The sequence below is a fragment of the Lutra lutra genome, chromosome 6 (genome assembly GCF_902655055.1).
Source record: "Lutra lutra chromosome 6, mLutLut1.2, whole genome shotgun sequence".
NCBI lineage: Eukaryota > Metazoa > Chordata > Mammalia > Carnivora > Mustelidae > Lutra > Lutra lutra.
Window position 1 is genome coordinate 100,026,903 of NC_062283.1, and position 26,417 is coordinate 100,053,319.

Sequence of the window (26,417 nt, forward strand, 5' to 3'; positions counted from 1 at the left end):
TACATCAACACAAGTAAAAGGGCATTGGTCTCATATTCATTCACTAGAGCTTCCATAATGAAATACCACTGGCTGCATGGCTTAAATAACAGAAATTTATTTGCTCATTGTTCTCATTGTTCTAGGATGCCAGGCAAATTGGATTAGGGCTCAGCCTGATGATCCCATTTTAACTTATTTACATCTTTAATGCCTTATTTCCAAAATCACATTCTGAGATACGGGGAGGCTTTTAACAGATGAATTTGGGGGAGATGTAGTTCAGCCCGTGATAGCTGGCCATCCTAGAATGTTAAAATCAAACAGGGAAGGACTTTACTTCAACCCCTGGCAGGTTTTGATTACAAAATCTTAAAACATAACTATCTTCCATGGGATTTCATGTTTCACTTTGGGATTCCAAATCCTTTTCTATACAAGAAAATTTGCAGAAACAGAAGGAACAAAAACAGATCCATTTCCTAACTTACTTCTACTTGCTAAAGTAGGCTTAGTATCCTGAGAGGGGGGAAAAAACCAGCAAAATAGTCCCTGTTTTTTATCAAGTGCAAGTTCTCCCTTCAGCTTCCCTTTGTGACTGTTGAAACCAGGAAACTCTTAGAAGATACACTAAAGGATTTAAAATTTAGAACTTTTTTTTAAATCACTCATTCCTTGGAAGCCACATCATGTCAAATGTATGTTATGTTTTGAACCACAAATAATAGGATATCTTCCTATCAGAAGGGCAATTATTACCCAACATGAAGCCCAGTGGCCAGCAATTCCAGGTTGGTGAGTTCAGTACCAAAATGAAGGTGGAACTGGGGAATTCTTGTCCGCACATCCTGCCCCCAGGCTTGGGGCCTGGAAGGAAAGACTTCATCCTTTTGAATCTCTTTTTATCAAGGAAGAAAGGCTTTGCTCAGAAGGGTAGCAAATATGCTACCCCCAAATATGACTGCAGGAGTTCAGGATATGCCACCCCCAAATATGCCACTTTGGTACCTTGATTGTCTTGAGCTGTCAGCACTTGAAAAATAGCAAGCACAGGGAGAGGCTTTCTCTGAACTCCCCTTTTTGGCATAATGACACATGGTCCAAAAGGAACTTAATTGTCCTAAATCTTCTCCTTGGGAGCTTCAACAATCAGGGAAGACTGATAAAATTGGACATCACACTCAGACAAACTTTGTCACAAATTATCATACCTCCCATCTATTCTTCAAAGTGCCCATTCATCTTCCTAAAAATGATTTCCTCTCCCCCTAAGAGGCTTACATTCCTCCTCTTTCCCTATTAAAATGGTATTTAAGCCTGAATCCCAAGCCACCTCAGGGAGTTACTCATTTTTCCCTCCGTATCTTCCATGTGCACTGGAGGTATATATGGTAATCAACATCTGTTTGTTTTCCTCTGTCCTTGATTACAGAGGTCTCAGCCAAGAACTCAGAAGGGTGGAGGGAAATTATGTTTCCTCCCCTGTAGTCCAAACCTCCCCTAAGCCGTCCCTGGTACAAAGAAGTGGAATTTATTCCATTGCTTTTCACACAAATACACAACAGAGATGGGCTCAAGTCCGAGAGCTGCATTTTTTAACTAATGTTCTCACAAGGGCAACACCCACTTCAGCAGGAGTTGAATTTATTTGCCATTCACCAAAATTTTTGAGAGAACTTGAGTTTATCAGCATTGTTCTATTTTATTGCCTTGCTTCAATTATCTGTTGCTGCACTAAATGTTACTCCCAAACACTATTTTAAAATAATATTTATTTTGCTCACTGCTCTTGGGCTGAGTGGACTCAGCTAAACAGTGCTCACTCGGTTCTCTGTGCAGGTGCAGATCATCCTGAAGTCTTCTTCACACATATCTAGCACCTGGGCTAAAGCCACTCAAACAGCTACAGGCTAGAAGACCTGGAGCTCCTTGGACATTTCTCCACTTTTCTCTCTAGGAGGCCTCCCCACATGATGACTTCAGGTGGACATTTAACATGGCTATGGAGGCTCCATAAGTAAGTGTCCCAAGAGAAACTATCAGAAGCTGCCTGGCCTTTTCTAATTTAGCTCTGGAAGTCACAGAGTATTGCTTCAGCCATATTTACTCATCACAGCAGCCCAAGACCACTCAGGTTCAAGGAGAGGGAATAGAGACTCTACCTCTTGAAAGGAAAAGTATCAAAGATTTGGTGGACATACTTTAAATGCCACCACACACCACTTAATGACTAGCTCTCTTGTCACCTACTCAGCTGAACCATCCTTAATTTACATCTGAGTCCACAGAACCTGCTTTTCATGGTCATGTACACCTCCAGGCCCTCATCTCTCATCACTCTTCTTGTGGATAATTCCCACTTTCACCTCACATACCTCCTTTCCCAGGATGGACTACTTAGAGAAGTACTTCTTAGCCCTGTTACCAGTACTTCTTAACTTCATTATTTTGATAAAACTGAAATCAACCCAGCTAAGACAAAGATTTTCATAAACAGTGTTTTAAACCAGTAAATTTTAGGCCTTATTTCCTATCATGATTTTTTGGTCTCCAAAGAAGAAACAAAATGCAGAGATAGTCAACTAGCAGTAGGGAAGGTTCTCCTACACCAGCTAGGCCCAAGACAACAGGCCATCCAATGGACATAAGCAGGCAGGCCAGTACAAAATGTCTGCCAGTCTGTCCTCCTGCCCTTCTGAAGGTGGACTGCTTGTATTTTGCCCACCTGAGCAGAAAGGATGAACATCTGGAATCTTAGCTCTTTCTCCCTTGAAGTCCTCTCTGCTCAGTCTTGGTCAAGCTGACCAACCTTTCCTTGAGTAAAAATTCCAGTGAGAGCCTGAAGTAATGAGTACGCCTCAAACACAATTTCACCAAGAAAAATTAAATGAGGGGCGTCTGGGTGGCTCAGTGGGTTAAGCCGTGGCCTTCGGTTCAGGTCATGATCTCAGAGTCCTGGGATCGAGCCCCGCATCGGGCTCTCTGCTCAGCAGGGAGCCTGCTTCCTCCTCTCTCTCTGCCTGCTTGTGATCTCTCTGTCAAATAAATAAATAAAATCTTAAAAAAAAAAAAAGAAAGAAAAATTAAATGAAATTTTTTCAGTGGCAGCTTAACACTTTAGGAAGAAAAGGAACCTTGTATAATTTATGCATACTGGTAATAGGAAAGGAAAGGAATTCAGTGACTCTCAATCTAGGACAGCGAGTCCACTAAGTGGCACTAAATTACTCAAGATGCCAAATATCTTTGATTCTGCCTTAATTTCTGTTAAATTTATCTTGTTTGTTCATTTGTTTTGTTTTGTTTTAAGCAAGAGACGCTGAGGGAATGATAGGAAGCTATTTCTGTGAGTACATTTGAGAATACAAACCATAAGATTTACAACAAGCTCTGTCTGGATAAAATAGAATTGAGCATATATACATACCAGTTATCATAAAATATAAGTAAATTTTACACTTATTTTGTATTTTGTCATCACAAAATTGAGTTTCTGTGTAACTCTGTGACTAAGATAAGGAAAAAGTTTCCCTATAATCTTCAAAAATCTATCTTACTAGTTTTTTAGGACTTCTACTTGTAACCTTTATGTTATAAATATTTGTTTTTAAAAACTGCATTTATTGGGGCACATGGGTGGCTCAGTGGGTTAAAGCCTCTGACTTCGGCTCAGGTCATGATCCCAGGGTCCTGGGATCGAGCCCCGCATAGGGCCCTCTGCTCAGCAGGGAGCCTGCTTCCCTTCCTCTCTCTCTGCCTGTGTCTCTGCCTACTTGTGATCTTTCTCTCTCTGTGTCAAATAAACAAATAATCTTTAAAAAAAAAATAAAAAATAAAATATACTTTTTTAAAAACTGTGTTTATTAATGTATTCATGGAGAGTTATAAACTCTGTTTGCCAAGGAAGGTTGATTTTATCCACCATCCTTGAGCAACTGGTCTGATGATTTTTAACCTTTTTCAGTAGTAAAATGAAAACACTACAAACTGTTTCTTAAAGTTAGGAACATGGCCAAAAAGCATTCCTACTTGCAAAAAGTATATTATACAAAATAACTTTAACAGGCTGACTTTAGAACACAATATAGCACCTTGATTTGTCATAACCTTGACACGGAGCCCTGGTAGGATGCCCTGCTTCTTTGATCTTCTGACATTCCACCTGATAGATGTCAAACTCTGAAAAAGGAGTACATTTGAAGGATCCTTGGAGGATCAATCTCAAAAGAAAAAACTGTACGAAAGCCTCAGAAACATGACAGAAAATGAAAAGAAATAATATAAGGAGTGAAATTGCGAAATACATCACACTTCTATTTTTTGTGTGTGACAGTGTAAAATTTACATCAATATTAAAACTGAAAACAAAGGAAATCTATGGCTCATGGAGTTTCCTAAGATCACCCCGGCAGAGGGTGATCCCCACTTCCAACCCCAAGCATTGTAGTTACAATGAAGTTCAAGTTTATGGGTGCTAGGAATATTCAATCAAAAAACTGACCTACGGTCTTCACAGACTGACAAAAGAAAAAGGGGAAGAAGACAACTGTTGTGGCTTATAAGAGCCTTAGGACATAACAAACAGATGTAGTATATGGTCCTTGATAAGAGCCTGACTTGGGGAAAAAAAAAAATATATATATATATATACATATATATATACATATATATGTATATATATATATATACACACATATATATATATATAAGGGACATTTGGGGGGCAGTTGAGGCAACTGAATATAGCCAGTATATTAGGAAATAATTGTTCACTCATTGGGAGTGATAATGGTATCATGATATAGGATTACATGCTGACATATTTTGGACTGAAACTTCACATAGTCTACAATGTAAAATAGTTTAGTGAAAAAACACATAGATGAAGTATATGTGGCAAGATAACAATTGAGGATAGAAGTGTTGAGTACACTTTTTTCTAATTTTCTTTATGTCTGAAAATTTCAAAATAAAAATTTTTGAAAGTACACGGATGTTATTCCTATCCCCCCATTTTTAAAAAAAATTGTATTTATTTATTTATTTATTTGACAGAGAGAGACACAGAGAGAGAGGGAACATAAATAGGGGAAGTGAAAGAGGGAGAAGCAGGCTTCCCATTGAGCAGGGAGCCCGATGTAGGGCTCCATCCCAGGACCCTGGGATCATAACCTGAGCCGAAGGCAGACGTCCAATGACTGAGCCAGCCAGGTGCCCCACCACTCCCCCATTTTTTAAATTCTTAAAATAAGAAGGAGAGGCCTGTTGAAGTTGGCTTAAGAAGATGGTACCTGTTTAGTTCGAAAGAGAACTAGCAAATTCAGCCAGAGTGCCCTTCTTTAGTTGTTAAGCCTCTCACCATCGAAACAAAACAAATCTAGAAATCTTGAATTACCATTAGATTTATTTGTTGGACAGAGCTATGCCAACTGTGCTTCCCTCGTGAATGTCAGGCTAAAAGGCAAAATGTAGTTACCCCAGCAGCCAACCAAGTCCACCGGAAGACAAAAGTGTTGGACTCACAATAAGGGTGGAGCTAGAGGGTATGACGTTAAGGGAAATAAGTTGGTCAGACAAAGACAAAAACCATATAATTTTACTTATATGCGGAATTTAAGAAACAAAAACAAATGAATAAAGAGAATAAAAAGGAGAGAGGCAAACCAAGAGACAGTCTCTTAACCTATACAGATCAAACATAGTTACCAGAGGGGAGATGGGTGGGGAGATGGATGAAATAGGGGATGGGGATCAAAGAGCACGCTTATCACGATGAGCACTAACATGTGGAATTGTCGAAGCACATATCGTACACCTGAAACTAATGTAACACTGTATGCTAACTGTACTAGAATCAAAATTAAATAAATAAATAACGGGTTGGGGGGCGGAATCTATCAAAATAAATAAATAAATAAGTGCTGTACTCTCTTTGTTGGTATCAGCGTCTCTGTCTCCAAAACTAAATGAAACAATTGGTCAGAATAAGCCTCTGTGTCATGACGTAGCAATAATAACAATGAGTAACATTACCAATGGTAATAATAAGGCCCACCATTTATCCAGCACTCAGCAAAAGGCATGAGAGAGTGGTCCGGACTTCACAGATGGTGCTTCAATATTATGATCGATAAGGCATGTTGGACACACTGAGTCATTATGTATAGTCTTTCCTTGAGCCAGGTGTTCAACAGAAATTATTAAGTCTTTCTTAGCATCTAAGGGGTCAAACTCTCAAGGCGAAGCACTGTTAGTTCACGGTGTAGGGGTAACACGGGAAGCTGGGACACCCCCCCTTCTCTCCTCACAACCTTTTCTTCCCTGTCTCCCACATGTCCTGCCTTCATCCTCTGTCTTCCAGAAGAACTTGTTCCACCCCACCCTGCTGAGGCCTCCTATATGCTCCCTAAGTCCAGCCCTTATTATACAATCCTTCGAGCCGCTCCACACAGTTCAGGACCAACATGTTCATGGCTCTATAATTTTTCTCCATATCTCTACTGTTTCTTCAGCTTATCCCTCCTGCCTTCACTGCGCTGAGTAGCCGGAAATACTGCGCCTTCCTTGTTGACACCTGCTGTATGCCAAACAGCTCAGGAACAGAAGGGATTAAGAAAGGCTGAAGAAAGGAGTGGGGTGTCTTCAGCCCCGTCTCCCCATCCAAACACAAAACCGAACGAGTCCCTGAGGGCTGTGGCTTCTTGTAGACACCCGGAGTCACTGGGTTCAGCTCCCAGGGTTAGGGATCAAATGACGTAAAGCAAGTAGGTGACAAATCTCGGCAAAGAAACAAGGGTGGCTGTGCTAATTGTGAAATAACTGGAAGCTGGGTTCCTTATGTCTTCCCTAGGTAACACTTTGAACTCTACATCAAAACTTTAAAATCGTATTTTTATAAAAATTGTTTCAACTGTTAAGAACAGCGTGTACTCGGAGGGTGCTCATAAAAGATCCACTTATTCAACAAATATTATGTAAGAAACTAATGAAGCGAAAGACAGTTTTCTTCAAGGAATTTAAGCTGAATGGAGAAAACGAAGAATGCAGTGGCTCCTAAGGCGCTCAGTCGGTTGAGCGACCGACTCTTCAAGTCCGGTTGTAATCTCAGGGTCGTGAAGTCCAGTCTCACCTCTGGCTCCATGCGGCGTAGAGTCTGCTCAAGACTCTCTCCTCCCCGGGTATGAGTGGCTCAGACGGTTAAGTGGCTGCCTTCGGCTCGGGTCTTGAGCTCCGGGTCCTGGGACACAGCCCAGCCTCCAGCCCCCGACTCAGCCGGGAGCCTGTTTCTCCCACGGCCTCTGCCCCTCCCCGTGTTCGTGCTCTCTCTGTTTTTCTCTCTCTAGGATAAATAAGTAAAATCTCAAAAGACAAACAAAACAAAACAAACAAAAAACCTGTCCCTCTCCCTCAAGTAAATAAATCTTAAAAAAAAAAAAGGGGAGAAAGAAAAATGAATACAAAGCACACTTGCTCTGACATGTACACGTAGGCAGTGCCATAGGAGTGCAGAAAAGCAGTTGACTTCCGACTGGCGAGAGGATGATATTTTAAGTTTAGATTTACTGAAAGGTTACTTCATTCTATAGTAGTAAGTTGAACGTGAAGTTTTCCTTTTTCTTCCTATCCAATACTGCCTCCTAGTGGTTCCACGGCCCCTTTGCAGCGCCTCTCGCCTCTCCCCACCCCCAAAAGGATACAGAAAGGGAAATGGAAACGTTGCATCAAAGAATCACTATAGAATCTGAGTCGATTTGTGAATATTAGTTTTACATTGATCCATTTCAAATGAACCCTTCATTTCCTTTGTTTTTCCTTTCCAGGAAAATTGTGTCCTTCCATAAAAGTGTCATATACTATGGGTCCTAACATTTTATCACTGGGTGCTCTGTGAAAAAACAATGACCTCCCCCAAAAAGGATATAAAAGGGAAAAATAGAGCCTTCCGCTGCCTTCACGGAAGGGCCTACTCCTGTTCCCAGGCTGCAAATGAGAGCAGTTTCCTTGCAGACAGGGGAAAAGGAAGCTCACAGTTTGAATCTGATTGAAACATGATCCCCAAAACATTGAAATCTTGATGCATGTATCAAAAGCCAAAAATACTATCACATCAAAAGTGGAACTGTTTTCTGTTTTGGGAGGTAAGAGCTAAGAGGTAACAGCTTAGTTACTGTTTTGGGGTACGCTATGACTCGTTCTGGGATGACCCCCAGGATAGGCGCAGGGACTATTCAAGGAAAAGCTGAAGCTCTAGAATCACGTGAAAGATTGTCAATGCAGCAGTCAGAATTACAGCTTTGAATGCGTTCTGTTCCACCCACAAAACAAAACTGTCCATTTTTGCCTTCTAAATATGGGTTGGAACATTGTGTTTCTACAAATGGGTGCTTCTTTTTGTGGTACATGAGCGTTTTATTGGAGAGGTGCTAACAGGAGCCAAAAGCTGGAACAGCCATCTTCCCCAGAAACTTTGCAAGACTTGGCATCCAGAATTGCTCCTCAAGGCCTCTCTGAGGTTCTGTGGCTCAGAATATAACTTAGGGAGAGGAGGAATTTTGTTTCATGGATGTACTCTCCTTGTTGGGTTCATAATTAGCATTTCAGCATTTGTTGAATGAATACATGAAGGCAAAGTGCTCCCCATTTCCTCATGCCGGCCCTCCTTACCGATTCACCAACTCTTCTCTCCCTTCTGCTGTCTTCATGGTGGTTATTCTCACACAAAACGTGACTTGTAAGACTTTATGTTATTGTTCGTATCCTTCCTAACATCTCCCACCACCCTTATCTTACTCTCACCCAACATGATAATTCATTTCCCTCAAGATTTTCAAATCTTGCTTTGTCTACTATAATATCCTCCTCATTAGCCATTCTGTCTCCACTGTGGTCCATCTTCAATGCTATTACCTAAACCTTCTGAATTTCTCCAGTCCTATCTCCTCCGGCCCTCAGGAGAGCCTCCTCAAAAAAAAAAAAAATAAATAAATAAAATAAAAAAATCAAGAAATGCTGCCATGGATATTGGATGCCACAATATCATAAATTTCAGATCCATACATTTCAGAATTTCTTTTTTTCCTGCTACAAAAATTCTTGAGCAGAATATTCTGCATTTCTTGAATTAACTTGTTTTCTCATACCAAGATGTCTTTCATCTTTCCGTTACTCTTGAAAAAAAGAACCATATTCTTTTAAGTATGATTACCTTCTTCCCACCCTTAAGTAAACACACGAGGTGCATACAGTATCAAATCTATAATTCTATATGTTTTTAATACTGTGTGTTTAATCCATGAGAAACTCTTCAGAATATTAGCTCCTTAAACTGAAGTGACTGATTGGCAAGGAGTGAGCCCTAACACAAATAGGGTCAATTATGATACCTTTCAGTTGATGCATCCTGGACTAGTCAGAGCCTTTTCTTGAAATTTTTGAACATGAGACCACAAATACCCCATTTTCTTTCAGGTGTGTTTCTCAAAATTCGTATATTGAAGTCCTAACCTTCAACGTGGCTATTTGAAGACGGGGTCTTTATGGAGGTAACTAAAATTAAATGAGGTCATAAAAGCTGGGCCCTGACCCGATAGGATTGATGTCCTTTCAAGGGACATCTGAGCTCTCTCTGTCCGTGCCACCCAGAGGACAGGCCCTGTGAGGATGCGGCCAGGAGGTGACTCATGTACACACCAAGAAGAAAGCTCTCACCAGGACCTGACGTGGCCAGCACTTTAACCTGGGGCTCCCAGCCCCAAGAATTGTGAGTAAATAAATTCCTGTTTTTTAAGCCACCCAGTCTGTGGTATTTTGCTGTGGCAGCCTGAGTGGACAAATACTGAGTGGGGAAGCTGCGAAGTAGCCATTAACAGAGGACACATTTCTGCCACGCTGAAGAAGGGATTCTAAAGGAATGAGCTGAGGCAAGAGACAGAGAGACCTACAGGCACTCCTGTGCTCCAGTTACTTATACACAGAACAAAGACTAGAACATCAGCAGAAGCATTTTTCTTTATTCTTTTTTGTACTTACTATACCTGAATTGGTTTCAGAAAAATGTTCTCTGAAATGGTACTTATTACATATTCTATACATAACCACTTTTTTCTCAGCATGCTTAATAATCATCTATAATAAAAAAAAAAAGTTCGACCAGTAAAAAGCCTGATTAGGAAAACAATGATCACAAATGTATTATTGAAACCGGGTTGTGGCCACTTGGAGAAATGAGGCTAGGTTATATTTTACGACTTGAGAAATAAACTGACATTTTAAATTGCTTCTTGAGAAATGTATCACTTTGTTTCATTTTATTTGTTTTCCACAACTTTCAGTCCTTTGAAGGGATTCTGTTAGTTGCTCTTTATAGAGCTCTTTATTGATAAACACAGACAGAGGTAAACCAAAAAGAGACTCCTGGCTTTTCATCCATGACAGGAATTTCTGGTCTATTTTTTTCTTAGTATGCTCCAACTAAAGTGGAAAGAATCTTTTTTTTTTTTTATTTTTTTTTTTTATTTTTTATAAACATATATATTTTTATCCCCAGGGGTACAGGTCTGTGAATCGCCAGGTTTACATACTTCACAGCACTCACCATAGCACATACCCTCCCCAATGTCCATAACCCCACCTCCCTTCTCCCAACCCCCCTCCCCGGAAAGAATCTTTTTAAAGAATCATTTTGGGGGCGCCTGGGTGGCTCAGTGGATTAAAGCCTCTGCCTTCGGCTCAGGTCATGATCCCAGGGTCCTGGGATCGAGCCCCACATCAGGCTCTCTGCTCAGCAGGGAGCCTGCTTCCCTTCCTCTCTCTGCCTGCTTTTCTGCCTACCTGTGATCTCTGTCAAATAAATAAATAAAATCTTAAAAAAAAAATCATTTTGGGGAGCACCTGGGTGACTCAGTCAGTAAAGCGTCTGAGTCCATTTTGGCTCAGGTTATGATCTCAGGGTGATGAGATCGAGCCCCGAGTGGGGCTCTGTGCTCAGCTCAGAAACTGCTCCTGACTTTCTCTCCCCCTGTTCCTCATCCCCTGTGTGCTTGCTCTCTCTCAAATAAATAATTTTTTTAAAGATTTTATTTATTTGACAGATAGAGATCACAAGTAGGCAGAGAGGCAGGCAGAGAGGAGGAAGCAGACTCCCCGCTGAGCAGAGAGCACGATTCGGGGCTCGATCCCAGGACCCCGGGAACATGACCTGAGCTGAAGGCAGAGGCTTTAACCCACTGAGCCACCCAGGTGCCCCTCAAATAAATAAATTTTTTAAAAAAATCATCCTGACGGTTATTAGGATAGAATTGAGGTGGAAAAATGACTGCTGTACGTGCCATGAATGATATAGGTAAGTGCACTAGTTGAAGTGAAAGGGCCTGGAGAGATGTGAGGAGGCCAAGCAAGAACACCAGCCTTTAGTCAACCAGACAATGCCAAGAGAATATTTTTAGCATCCTCCCAGAAGGAAGATGATGGCCTCCTACAAGAAGTCAATAAAGATCTGACATAACTCAGAATTCAAGGGAACAGCCCATCTTTAATTATATATTTATGGCACATTTATAATTGGAAACCAACAATCAAATCCAAATTTATTTGTACACTCACATAGTATATTCTCACACAAAGGCTACAACAATCCAATTTTATGAGTTCTTCCTCATGTAGCAGACTTCATATACACTTTAGAATTACTGTTTCAATACATAGTTCCCTATTATCTAAGCAATCTAATGAAAACATTTAATCATTTTTTTCTCTGGTGTATTACACTAAGATAAAATTTTGGAAACTGTCTTGGGTTTTGATTGGGTGTCCTCATTAATGAGACGAATCTTGCAAAATATCCTCGACTTGAAAAAAAATTGTTTTAAAAAAAAACCATAAATAGCAGCTATGAAACTATAATTTCAACAGAGGTAGGCAGCTGGAGCAAATACACATCTAGATTCCTAGAAATCAGATAGAAAAGAGAGAGAATAAAAAGTTGCCCAGAATTCAGATGCAGATTTATCAAACATAATATAATGTTGCATCAATGACAAGCAGTGTTCAAAGACAACAAAGTCTTTGGGGTGGGGGGAAATGAGTAAAGTTGTCTTAAGTATTTTTCTTCTCTCCTCACCTAGGAAGTAACATGGTACATAGCAGATAAAGAATTGGTTTTGGAAGGGGCACCTGGGTGGTTCAGTGGGTTAAGCCTCTGCCTTTGGCCTAGGTCATGATCTTAAGGTCCTGGGATTGAGCCCCACATGGGGCTCTCTGTTCAGCAAGGAGTCTGCTTCCCCCTCTCTCTGCCTGCCTCTCTGCCTACTTGTGACCTTCCTCTCTGTCAAATAAATAAACCAAATTAAAAAAAAAAAAAGAATTGGTTTTGGAGTAAGACAGATCTAGATCTAAAGCCTAATTCACATGTAATTGCTGCGTGTTTAATCTGTCACTAACTGTACTTCGTTAGTTTCTAGTTCTTGCTAGTAATAGTTACAAAAGCTGGCTGGGATTGAGTGCCCACATGTTCATTTATTTTTAAACATCTTGTTAAATCAGTACTATGGCTATCAGATTGTGTTGCATAATATTATGAAAACAAAAAAGATCAATCTAGAGACTGTGTGTAGGGACATGGCCGCTTGTTGTGATAGTCACTGGGGAAGAGATCACAATTGCTGCTTTCTCCAGCTTCCTATGTTCCAACATTCGTCTTCTTTTTCCAATTCAACCATGCAAAGTAATTTCCTTTTCCCCCAGAATGCTTTTCTCCTGACATTTATCACAGCTAGCTCCTTTTTTTCTGGTCTCAGTTCAACTGAGGCCTTCTCTAGCTTCCATTCCATCATTTTTCCTAAGAAATCACACTGTTGATTCCTTTATGGCAGTTCCTACTATAGACCATTATCGTGCTTATGAATCTATTTAGTGGTCTCTCTCCTCTAACTAGAACAAAGTAGGTTTTCAATAAGTAGTTGCTGGATGGTCAGACAGATGGATGAGAGATGGATGGCTGATGGATAGATGAAGGACAGGGTCTGATAAAGATCTCCTCTATTCATAATCTGACCACTTTTGATTACCTCTATGACTAACACCTGTGCATTGCCTCCAACAGTTCCCAACTAGATTGTTGCAGTGGGATTCTTAATGGGTCTGCCTGCTACTACCCTGGGCCCCCTATGGCCTACTTCAACATCATAGTCAAGCTAATCCCCTTAATAACATGTAAGTCCGTCTTCTGTAAAAAACAAAAACGAAACAAAAGAAACAAAAAAAATCTGCAATAACTTCCCATATCCCTCAGAGTAAAAGCCAAAGTCCTTACAACAGTCTCAAGTCCCCACTTAGTGTGGTCCCTCCTTACCTCTCTGACTTCTCTTCACTCTTCAGCGAGAACTGCTATTGCCATCCTCTTCCCTGAACACGCCAGGGATTTAAGGCATTTGCTCTAGACTGTTCCCTCTTCCCATAATGTTTTCCCCCCATATATCTGAGTGACTAACAATCCTCACCTTTTAGTCTTTATTTAAAGGTTATCCTCACACCTTATTTACCACTGCCCCCAATTACCCCACCCACATGCCTGCTCTCCCTGTTGGTCTTTTTCCCCTAAGAACTTACTACCTTCTCACATTCTTCCCTGCCACCTCTCACTCTCATGTAAACTCTGTTCACCTATGATTCCCAGACACATATGACAGTGTCTGGCACGTAGTAGGCACTCAGTTATCTCTTAACCTGAATGATTAATCTTGGTGTATATATAGGAGAGTCCTGGTAGTGGATTAGAACATGTTGCTCTCCGCGTGAATGTATCCAGGACCCAAGAAGAAGGAGTTCAGTCTAGATGCCTGTGGAATTGCCAGCTTTGGGGAGCTTATGCGAAACTCTCTCAAACAGAAGGAAGGAATCTCTGCAAACCCTGAACCAAAGTGCCTATAACAGCATCATAATTCTTGTTTTTATCATTCTTGTATTCTCCGTATCCATTTGCATTTGTGTTCCCTAAGGAAATCTTTTTGAAACACTCCTGTCTGCCCTAAGAGACCAGTAATGGTCACCATTTATTAATCATCTAAGTACTGTTTAGGGTAAATGGTACAGTTGTGGTTCCATTAGATGATACAATAAGTGGGAAAGTCAGGAAATCCTGCTTTTGGTTGGTTGCCGGCTGAGAAACCCACCAGAACTAATTTAAGCAAAAATGAGGAAGTTATTTGCCAATGGACTGCAACCAAGCCTAAGAACAAGCATGGATACGCTTGTGGGCATCAGAAATCAGAGCTAGGAATCGAAATGCTTCCAGGTAGTCTTCGGTGTTGACTTTTTTTTTTTTTTTAACAGCCTGTAAGCGGTGATGTCCCTAGTCGGAGTCGACGTTGGAGCGGGAGTCCTGGCGGGAGTCCGGGCAGGAGCTGGGCGCCGCGGGCCAAAGACAGCGAGCACCTGCTACAGGAGCGGCCGCTCGCCTACTACCTGGACGCCTGGTCGGCGACTTCGCCAGCGGCCCGCGTGGCTACCGCGCCCCCGCGGCCGCCCCACACTCACCAGTCACAGAACACCCACCCAACCCCCCAGCGTCTACAACACCCACAGTCGAGATACCAAGTATCCTGCCAATTCCGTTGTCGTTGGAGGCTGCCCTGATCCGCAGAGTCGGGTTTCGGAGGACCCTTCATCTCCCAGGGCGTCCTCTGAACCATCATTTTGTTCCCATTTGGGTTCATCTGCCGTTTCGCCCTGAGGAAGCAAAGATGCCCCAATTGTGGAGCAAACTTTACTTAAATGGACCAACACACCCAGCTTTCCAACAGCCCGCTTTTTCTAATGTAAATGTTGTGTACAATAGCCTCATTTGATTAAGCTTTCAGGACTGTTGTGTAAAGTGAGGTGGGATAGCTTTGGCCTGCGACTGCGGTTTCCTGGGCACAGGTGTCGCGGAGCGTGGAGACGCAGCAGCACTGCTCCTAGGGTTCATGACCACCCAGTAAAGCACGACTTACAGTTTTTGCAGTCTTCAATCTGAGAAAGGCGAGAAATAATGTTTTAAATAAACGTGATTCAGGGGCACCTGGCTGACTCAATAGGTTAAGCATCTGCCTTCAGATGAGGTCATGATCTCAGGATCCTGGGATTGAGCCCCACCCACCCTGGCAGCCTCCCTGCTCAGTGGGGAGTCTTCTCCTTCTATATCTGTTTGTGCCCTTTCTCTCAAATAAATAAAATATTAAAAATAAGATCCATGCCACTGTAAAAACAACTGGGGGAAAGACTGTTAGTTGCCAACCCAATACTCAGTCTCCCCTTATTATACAGAATTCCAATTGCATTTGCCAATCTGCCCAGCTAAGACATTTCCTGACCACTCTGAAACCAGGCATGATCATGCGACAGAGCTCTGGCCGAAGACATCTAAGCCGAGGTCTCTGTTTGGAGCTTCTAAGGCTCTTTAAAGAGAGCTCACCTAATTAGTGTGTCCTCTTTCACCAACCCTTCTTCCTGCAGGGAAATGGGTCTGGAGCCCCAGCAGTGATTCTCACAAGAACGAAAACCACACACTAAGGAGAGCTGAAAGACAGAAGTACCTAGGATGTGGATCAAATTATAAGCCCATCCTACCAGCCCTGGCAGGCTCATAGTCCCTGCTTTGTGTCTAGTTGATAGGGATAGGAGATGAAAAGATACTGTCTCTTTCCCCAGAAAGTTAACAACAGAAGCAACTAACCTTTGTTGCACACTTGGTATGTATCAGAAGTCATCCTTAGCACTCTACATGCATTAGAAAAAAAAAAAAAAAAAAAGTGGGGCACCTGGGTGGCTCAGTCGTTAAGCATGTGCCTTTGGCTGGGGTCATGAGCCCTGGGATGGAAGCTGCTCAGCAGGAAGCCTATTTCTCCCTCTCCTACTCCCTCTGCTTGTGTTCCCTCTCCGTGTCTCTGCCAAATAAAGTCTTTTAAAAAAATATGCATTAAGCATTATTCCATTTATGGGAAGGAGGATAAACATTTAGCAAGGTTAGCTACCCATGGTAATCCAAGGCTTGAAGCTGGGTCTTCTGTCATTTGTATGATTAACTACAATGTTACACAGGTTCCCAGTCTTACCAACTGTATTTCAAATTTGAATTCAAAGGGATGAAGGCCTTTTTTTTTTTCAAGATTTTATTTATTTGAGAGAGAGATCACAAGTAGGCAGAGAGGCAGGCAGAGAGAGAGAGGGAAGCAGGCTCCCTGCTCAGCAGAGAGCCCCATGTGGGGCTCGATCCCAGGACTCTGAGATCATGACCTGAACGGAAGGCAGAGGCTTAACCCACTGAGCCACCCAGGCGCCGGGAAGAAAGTCTTGATGAAGGTGAGTACAAGGAACATGGGAGCAAAGGGGAGAATGTCAAACTTTCCAGCAGAATCTTGGGCGCTTACCAGAAGTGTCAAAAATGAATATGCACGCACCAAGAAGCAGAGCAATATGGTCGATGATCAGCATGCTTAGTTTGGATCTTGAATGTTAAGTGGAAAAGACAGATGTTAAATAGGTAGGGAGATTATAAATTATAGCATCAATAATGAAACTGAGTAGGAACTGGGACTATACTGATCACTTTTCCAGGAAGCTTGACTGTATAGGGGAGATGGAAGTCTGCATAAGCCATATGCAAATTCATATTTGCATACGTCGCTGTTAAGTGTATTGACGCTACCCCAGTCAACATTTAATCAAACACATCATAAGATAAAGTATACTGGAACGACTATGAACTTTAAAAATCAGACAAAAGTGGATTTGAAATCTTCTGCTCTTATTTGTAGCTTTGTGTAAATTGCATGCCCTCTGAGCTTGTTTCTTCATTTGTAAATAGCTTAATTTCATTTAGAACAGCTATAGACTACAAATGTAACTTTGAGCATAATACCAATTATAACAAAATTAGATATATCTCCTATGGTATTTATATTAATGGGATAACATCACAGAATTCCTTCGACTTACTAATGGGCACTAATCTCAAAGAGACCATTCTGTCTGAAAAAGATAGGAGATTAGAATGAAGTTTGTATCCCAAAGGCCACATTTTCAACACCTCTTAAGGACTCTAAGGACTTTTGGTTAGTCTTTGAAATCTATCAATAATTTTAACAGCTCTTTTACTAAATGCTAAGTATAGCACATTTTCACAGGACTCTGTCCAGCAACCCTTACTCTGGAATCTTGGCCCTTGGTCCCGCCCCATCTCCACTCCTGGTTACAATGCAGATTTTTTAAGTGAAGGGCAAATACTTAAATTCAGCATTTATTTTTTAAAATTTTCAAGTATCTTAAGTGCTCAACTTACTTTTACTTTATCCAATCTTGCCATATTAGTATAGCCCAAACAGAACATTTTCACAGGAAAAATGTTTTCTAAATTATGTCAGAAATAGTATAGAAGCACCTCTCACAATACTGAGATAAAGGCTATCAGAGGGTATCACTTTTTTACTACATAGCAGTGCCTTTTAAATGTCATTAAAAGCATTTCAAATCACATTTACGGGAAGTTAAGTTCTTTGTAAGATGTTGACAAATATAGCTTGTTTCAAAATATTACCAGTGGTAGCTTTTTAGCTCCAAATCACCAAACTGGACCAAATTCCAGCCCAACCTAAGAACTCTCTCAGCATTTAGAGATGTCTGTTATTTACTCTACTCCTTTCCTTCTAAAGCAGTGTTCTTTGCTGGTATTAGTAATAGGATTCTGTCAGAAGTTAGGCATTCCTGCATGGTATGGCTACCAAGATCCTTTCTAGTCTATGAGATTCAAGGCTGAGACATCTCCTATTAGGTACCTTTTGAAATGGATTTATACTTTAATGTTTGAACATGAAGACTTAGATTGGCTATTTCACATTTGACTCATTTTTCCCAAATAGATTACTTTTCTTGAATTTTATGCAGAAATTGAAATTTATTTTTTAGAGAAGTGGCAGGGGAGGGGATGAAGATTGGTGCAAAGAGGGAGAATCTTAAGCAGGCTTCACAACCAGTGAGAAGCCTAACAGGGGGGTTGATTTCACAACGCTGAGATCATGACCTGAGCTGAAATCAAGAGGTGGACACATAACCAACTGAGCTACCCAGGCATCCCCAGAAACTGAAGTTTATAAACTTTTACTTATTGATTTCCCCTAGATTGAATGAATGCACCTAGTCTCTAAACTGCGGTGTTACAAACATACACGTACCAGAGGAGATGACCAAGCCTGACTCCTTAAGTTCCCCTAAATTGCTTTTAGAAATGAACTAAGTGGGTGCCTGAATGGCTCAGTGCATTAAGCCTCTGCCTTCAGCTCAGGTCATGATCTCAGGGTCCTGGGATGGAGTCCCAAGTCGGGCTCTCTGCTCAGCAGGAAGCCTCCTTCCTCCTCTCTCTGCCTGCCTCTCTGCCTACTTGTAATCTCTGTGTGTCAAATAATAAATAAAATCTTAAAAAAAAAAAAAAAGACATGAACTAAGTATTTTATGGGAAGTTACCCTTTATGTTACAGAGTAACAGAAGCCTATTGTTAGTGTGAAAGAACAAGTCCTGAATTATTTTATAGCTTCTCTACTAAAGCCTAATTCTAAGCTGCAAAACACATCCAAGATTTAAACATATGCAACATAGCTGAGAAAAAGAAAGACACTTGAATCCCAGGAGCCAAAACTGATCTGCTTCCAGTAACCCTAGATTCTAGGGAGGGAAGGAATTCTAAGAAATATACTTTCAAGGGTCACATTCATTTAAGGCTGAAGACCATTCACTGTATTAGTCTGAGCTGCTATATTATATTAAATAATTTATATAAATAAAATTTCACTAATATCACAATGGTATTTTATATGACCCCAATGACAAAAGAACCATTTTTTTTTGGTCCCTACCTAAGATTTACTAGGCTGATCAAAAATTAAAATTATTGGTATAAAGTGATAAAATAAGACAAAGCATGGTAAAGACTGCTTTATTGGCGGCAGTTAGTATAAGTCAATAAATATTGATCCCCAAATAACTCATTTATTATTTATCAGTTACTGGTCCATAGAGAGCTGAACGAAACTGACCCAACTGCCTGCTGAGATGATAAACTGAAGTCAATCCTGCTTCTTGGGAAATGAAGCCATAGCTAGCTGATATATGGCATATGCTGTTCCTGAAAAATAAAAAGAAACAAAAAAAGAACTTATAAGAAAATCTGAGATTTACATGGAAACCTAATATTCCAGCTAAAAAGTCACAGGAGAAAGTCAAGTCTGGCATTAAGACTACTTCTATGGGAACATAAAAGTATTTTGATGGGTGCTGGCAAAATTTAAAATAAATATATGTTAAACACATCTAATCTCTCTCTTTTTTTAAGGACTTTACTTATTTGACAGGGAGAGAGAAAGACAGCATGAGCAGGGGGAGTGCCCGACAAAGGCAGAAGCTTAACCAACTGAACCACCCAGGCACCCCTAATCTAGATTTAGTATCAGTTAACTTCTACAGAAAGTGTTAGGTACAGTACAATAATGTATTTGTCAACTTGGTAACATGTAAAAAAATTTTTAAGTAAGATTAAGAACATATGTAAAGGTCATTTCCAATTTAACCTGAGGTTGCCTGAGAAATGCTAAGAATGATTCAAATATCAAAAAAGAGGTCAAAATATGTAAGCATTCCCTAAAGTATATTATCAATATAAAACCAAGAGTGATACATTTAAATTATCAAGTTTAATAGCTAATAAGTGAAAAATTATTAAAACTAACTACCAGAACTTATGATGTACTATATGCTGGCTAAATGAACATAATAAAAAAAAATAAAAAATAAAAAATAAAACTAACTACCAGAATACTTAAGAAATAGTCACACTGATCAAAAAGAATTTAGGACTTTATCTTAAGAGAGCCCAATGCCACTATCTAGTTGTCTTCAATCATAAATATCCCTTCACTGTATTCAATTTAAGCCAAAGAAAGCACCTTGGCATGAGCAGAAGGACTGTGTAATTAGGGCTCAAATTTCAGCTTTTCCACACAGAGGGAGTATTATCTTGAGTAACTAACATAAGTTTAACATAAGAACACATTACAGACTTAATACAAGGGTTACAAAAATTCCTTTATGTGGCATTCTTATCAACAGGACAAGCAAACAGTAATCTCCCAAATACTGTTTCCCTTCCTCCCCCAGAGAGCAATCATTCAAATTCTTAACTCTGCTCCAAGTATACCAATTTGTGATATTCCACTGCTAATATTGAACATCAGACCTGCACAAACCACAGGAAAAATATCAAAGCATTTTTGGGTATAGTAGTAACTGCTGCTCTATACAGGTTTTGTTTCTGTCATAAACATGGATGTTTAATGTAGGTGTAAAATGTGTTTTATTATGTATCACAGTAAAAATGTTCAAAAAGCCCCTGTTACGGTAGATGGGGTAGAGTACAGGGCCTGTAGGGCCACCGTGAGCACACTCAGAAAGTTACCTGTGTCACAAATACTCATCCAATGTTACTGGTTTATTTTTTTTAAGATATTAAAATGCTCTTATATAATATGTATCAATCATCCTCTTGAATCTCTTACATGCAAAGCATTATGATATCAGATTCTGGAGAGAGACTTCCTATGTGAAAATACTGGCAAAGTAAAAGCAATGACGTTGTTAGTTATCCCTCCTGTTACTTATCTGTAAGTCAAGCACTCCAAATATCTTACCACCAACTGTAAGCACCATGGTAGCTCTATACAGGAGAGCATCAGCTACTCCACCCTTTAGATGCACTGGAATTCCATTATCCTCCTAGATTAAAAAATGATAATAATTAATACATGTGTGATCTGTTTTCAACTAAGTTCAGAAAAGACTAACCCATTTATATAAAATTAAGCACCTTCTTAAACCCCTGGAATTAAAATATTGCAAACATCAAAATGAAAAGACTACAATTTTCCTGATTGACTCTACATCCACTAAATTATTAAAATAAGAACTCCCAAAAGTCAATATTCTTTCTCTTAAATTTAGTGAGATCCAATAAAGATGTTCTTTCCAAGGAATATATAAATGTTAAAGCTGTGAAAATATACTGATTGAGTTCATCAACAGAACTATTAAAAAGATCAATAACTATCACACTTTAGATTTAATCACAAGATTTATTTTTTTCCTAAAAAGGGAGAGGGGGTTTGTTTATAACCTTAACCCCTAGTCCAGCACCTGGCATACAGTAGATATTTAATATATCTATTAAATATAAGTATTTTATTTTTATGCAACATACAATGGTCTCTGACTTAAAAATGGTTCAACCTACAATTGCTCAACTTTACAATGCTGTGAAGTAATACATATTCAGTAGAAACTGTACTTTAAATTCTGAATTTTTACCTTTTCCCAGGCTAGTGATATGCAGTACGATACTCTCTCAAGATGCAGGGCAGTGACAGCTGGCCACAACTCCCGGACAGCCACACAGTCAGGAAGTTAAACAACCAATACACTTACAACCATTTTGTATCCATAAAACCATTCTGTTTTTCACTTTCAGTACAGTATTCAAGAAATTACATAAGATATTCAACACTTTATTATAAGACTTTGTTAGATGACTTTGCCCAACTCAAGCTAATGTATGCGTTCTGAGATTAAGGCAGGTTAAGCTACATTTAATAGGTTAAGTATATTAAATGAATCTTCAACTTAAAATGTTTTCCATTTATGATAGGTTATTATGACGTAATGACATAACCCATCGAAATCAAGGAAGATCAGTACAGAATACTTTTTAACCACTTAAAATTTTATTTGGGAAAACCAGAGATCACCCCAGGAAAACAAAACAAAAATATCACTAATAATTTAACTACTTATAAAGGCTAACCACTCTATCCCACCATCTTTCCTTATGTGAAAACCACCATTAGCAAAACAGCAAGTTACCTATCCATAAATATATTCTTTTAAAGATTTATATATTTACTTTAGAGAGACAGCATATGCACGCACACACACACACACAAGGGGAATAGGGAGAAAATTCCAAGCCTGCTCAGGCGCTGAGCAGGGAGTCTGACACGACTTGATCCCAGGACCCTGAGATCATGACAGCTGCTTAACCGACTGAGTCACCCCCGTGCCCCTACTTAATGGTATCTTAAAAACCATTCTGTCAGTCCCTTTATGCCCGCCTTATTCCTTTTAATGGTTACAGATCATTCCAGTGTGCAAAATTACCATAACTGAACTAGCTAGTCTCCTATTAATGCGTATTTAGGTTGTCAGGGTTTTTTTGGTATTAAAATCCTATATGGAATAATCTTTTGCCTTTTCTTATATTCTCATGCTACTAGTTCTGCAGAAAAGATTTATTTTATTTTATTATTTTAATTTTATTTATTTATTTGACAGACATAGATCACAAGTAGGCAGAGTCAGGCAGAGAGAGAGAGAAGAGGAAGCAGGCTCCCTGCAGAGCAGACAGCCCGATGCGGGGCTTGATCCCAGGACCGTGGGATCATGACCTGAGCCAAAGGCAGAGGCTTTAACCCACTGAGCCACCCAGGCACCCCAAGATTTATTTATTTCAGAAACGGAGAGTGTTCCCTCTATAAAATTTTTACTTGTCAATCATATGTCAATAAAACTGGAAAAAATATATTTTCTTCTTATATGTTTTGCAGGAGAAGCATTTTTATCTGCAGTTTATCTTTTTTTTTTTTTTCTTCAAAGATTTTATTTGAGAGAGAGAGCACAAGTAGCAGGGGGTTGTGGGACAGACACAGAGAGGGAGAAACAGGCTCCCAACTGAGCAGAGAGCCCAACACAGGGCTTGATCCCAGGACCCTCGGATCATGATCTGAGCCAAAGGCAGATGCTTAACCAACTGAGCCACCCAGGCACCCCTGCAATTTATCTTTTAATATACAATACAGAAGGGATTGAACTTAACTTTATTTTTCCAATACCAATTTATCGTATCCTTTCCTCAGTGATGTGAAATAGCACCTTTAACATACATTCAATTTCTACATATAAATTTGTTCTGTTTCTCAGCCCTTTCTATGTTTCTATGTTTGTCTATTCTCATGCAAGCACCCCAAAGAGTGCCAACCCAATGTAACTTCTCCAAAGTGTCTTTGATACACCCTTTCCCTCTCATTTCTTCTGCTTCCCCAAGGGCCTCTTGTATACAGTAAATGCCTAGTTAGCTATCAATAGCTTATTATTCTTTTGCTATTACAGCAGGATCAGTAACAATCAAACATGGCCAAATTTACTTCCTATCTCCACCTTCTAGTAATTACTCTTACAAGTAATAACTGTCTATAAAATATTTCAGTACCTGAAACAGCTTTTGTTTCTCTGGAACTTTATTTTCAAACTGCCTGCGTGAAGCAGTACTTATGGTCCTCTGGGCAATCTGACGAAGAGCCTGAGATGAAAAATCCACAGATGTTAGGCAGGTTTAGGTTTTACGAAACTTTCAAAACCAACCATTTTCAATCTTTACTATTACAGAAGAGGAAAACTGACAGTAAAACATATCCAATTTGTCAGTAAGAATCCTAAACCAGCAGCCAAGTTTTGCAATTGGTTGTCCATCCACTACCCTTTATATTAAAATTCTGCAGGCTCCAAAAACCACATTCAAGTAGCAATTCATGCAGATTCTGAGCAAAAGAAAAAAAAAATCATCTTTACCTGAATTGTAGCATTATATAATCTTGAGTAAAATGCTGACATATTACAAAGATAAAGAGTGATTACAAAATACACTAAGTTCAAATATTTTCATTTAATACTCTACCATATTATTAAAAATTTATTACTTGATACCAAAATAAAATGGCATGGTTCCTACTTAATTAAAATGCTTTCCCATTACATTTTTCCTAAAACGAATCTTTAATAGGCTCTAATTTCTTTTAAAAAAGAAACCTGCATTATATATCCAATTGAATTAAATAATGAAATAAATATGCACTCTATATTCCAAAATAAATGATACACTGAGGCTAAACAAAACCTTATTTAATAATTACAAAAACGAACGGTCACGGTTACATTTTCCTTCTCTTTTTCGAAGTTTTGGGAAAATATTTCACATGGTCAAAGCCGGTGGAGGAGTGAAGGACACTGACACTGCAGAACCTGAGGAAAGCAACACTACACTTCTGCCATGGCTGCTCCCGAAGTCCCAGCCAAAAGTGAATGACCTGCTTTTTAAACCGCATTCTGATGCTCACAAAGCTCAGAGACGTTGAAATTCAAAGCCTATCAAAATACCATTGGAATATCTTCTGTCCCAGGCTTCCGGGTTATCAGAAACTTCCCACTTGGACCTTAGTTTTACTCGTATCAGAGGTAACGACTTCATGAATGACCTATAGGTTTAAGGGTGGCCACTAAGAACCCAAGGCTGAGTAACTCACCTCTGGTCACCTTCCCAGCCTCTCCACTCCCTTCATCTACCCAACACAGCCTGGGGCCAGAGGAACAGACAGAAGGGAAAGTAGCAGCAGGCGAAAAGGACACGAACCAAGGTGACTTCGGAAGTCGCCTTTTTCCACCTTTCTTCCCTCCCAGGAGAGGTTTCTCCGTCAAGGTCCCTTAGCTAAGGTCTCAGCTAACGTCCCTTAGCCTCCACTCCCGACCTTCCCGCCCCGTAATAAGAACCCAAGCTAAGAAGCTCCTCACCAGCAGATTCCGCAGCATCTTGGCTCAGTTAATACCCACCAACCGCGACAACCGACCACCAAGAACGAAACTCCCACACCGGAACCGGAACTACCTTCTGGCCTTGCGCAAGCGTCAGGGAACACAAATATTTCCGGGAGGAGGCTGGGCTTGAGCTTCTCTAACCATAGAGAGTGAAAGAAAAGCGAGAGCGGCCGTACGGCTCTGGCCGCTCTAGCCGACAGGCCGTTTCTGTCTCTTCGGCTCGTTTCCAACCTGGCCGAGGCCTTTCAGGCGGCGGTCGCTGGAGCTAAGGCTGGGAAAAGCAAACGACTTTTGAGACCAGAGAGGCTAAAAGTCAAGTGTTATGTACTTTTTAACTAGCTTACGTAAAATTAATATGAGACCCATCGTAGAAAATTAGTGTATTTAGAAAGAAGTTGTTTTTAAAACTTGGCAAACTCGGAACCATTGTTAAGACGTTGGAAGAACACTGGGTTGGCTCAACTGTTATGAAGCTGCATGAAATACGAAACAAAAAGGATAACGCCTCTTACACGGATACAGTCCGTTTTCTCCGCTGACGAAACTTTGTGAGGGCGTTATTGGTCCTTGTGCTGGGTATATGCTGTAAGGAGCTGCGTCGAGATACCAATTTTTATCTTGTACCTTTGGATGCTGCAGAACTCCCCACGCAAGAAACGCTACCACAGTGTCCTGAAATTGCAGAATCTGTTCGCTCGTTTCTCCTTGTCTGGGAAAATGCTGAAAAGAGGGGGGAAATTTAATTGTGGGGCAAGAAATGGAATGGAAAATCTGGGCTCTTAGTTAAGTCCCACAGTCTCAGGTCGAACAGGGCACTTTCCTTGATTGGAGTTGCTAGGCAGAGCGATTATCGTACACAGCCTATCTTCTATCAGTTTTGCCTAAATAATGTCACATTGTAAATATATTCTCTGTGCCCACCAAATATGTATATGTATATATAAACATATTTGCCCTGTGTAAAAATATTTACCTTTCCACCTTTTTACAAACTCTAATTATTCCACTGTGATTTCAGATAGAAAGTGAAATATGGATTCAGTACAGGTGAAATGTGTAGATAAAAATTAGTAATATCAAGATTACTATTCTAATCTTTTGGGTTAGATTCACCAAGTTATCTTCCCCAGTTCAGGTTCTCGTCCTTACCAAGATTTATAGATAGCCAATTCATCTCTTCCCCAGATAAGGACGGAGGGGCTTAATCTCCTCTCTGTATTATGCACTGTGATCAAATCCCTGAGGACAGTTACCAGGTATCAATACCTGGAGATACAATTTTTTAAAAATTAGATTGTCTAGAATTTGAGCTTTGTTAAAGTTGTATGTGCTGTCTTAGATTTTCTCTGTCTAGATTGTAAATTTCTCAAGAACAGAGTTTTGTTTTTTTTTAATTTTTTACTGATCCCCTAGTACTGCTTAAAGGGTTAAAGGTTAGCCAGTAGATGAATTAAAGATATATACTGGGCAATACATCGATATACTTAAAGAAGGACACGTATGGTTCTGTCCAAAAAGAACAAAGATTCACATAAATCAGATCCTAAAATAGATGTAAATCCTTATTTGCATGTCACTTAGTACAATTTCCCCCTTTTTATTATTAGATCATTCCATCAGTTTACAAACATATTCCCATATTAAACAAACATTTAAGTTACCATCCCATTTCTTTTCAAAGTAAAAAACATCTCTTTAAACTTGTCTTTTCTTTCTTTCCTAA

At 40.0% G+C, this 26,417-nt stretch overlaps 1 protein-coding gene and 1 pseudogene across 1 annotated transcript; one reads left to right on the top strand and one right to left on the bottom strand.

The window, feature by feature from the left end:
- Positions 1 to 743: 743 nt before the first annotated feature.
- Positions 744 to 14,856, top strand: LOC125101640 (brain protein I3-like; annotated as a pseudogene).
- Positions 14,857 to 18,925: 4,069 nt separating this feature from the next.
- On the bottom strand, positions 18,926 to 24,823 carry LOC125101862 (cytochrome c oxidase subunit 7A2, mitochondrial). The gene is made up of 4 exons (XM_047732386.1): positions 24,671 to 24,823; positions 23,316 to 23,405; positions 20,689 to 20,773; positions 18,926 to 19,130 (listed from the first exon to the last, which is right to left on the bottom strand). The coding sequence occupies exons 1-4, from the start codon at positions 24,686 to 24,688 to the stop codon at positions 19,072 to 19,074; spliced, it is 252 nt and encodes an 83-aa protein (XP_047588342.1). The 5' UTR covers positions 24,689 to 24,823; the 3' UTR covers positions 18,926 to 19,071.
- Positions 24,824 to 26,417: the final 1,594 nt, after the last annotated feature.

Bases quoted from the DNA above. Each gene is read 5' to 3' on its own strand.
- LOC125101862 (XM_047732386.1), bottom strand. The intron at 20,774-23,315 runs GTACTGAAATAT...TTTTTAATCTAG, and splicing joins AGAAACAAAAGCTGTTTCAG to GAGGATAATGGAATTCCAGT. The intron at 19,131-20,688 runs GTAAGATATTTG...TTTATTTTTCAG, and splicing joins CATGGTGCTTACAGTTGGTG to GAACAGCATATGCCATATAT.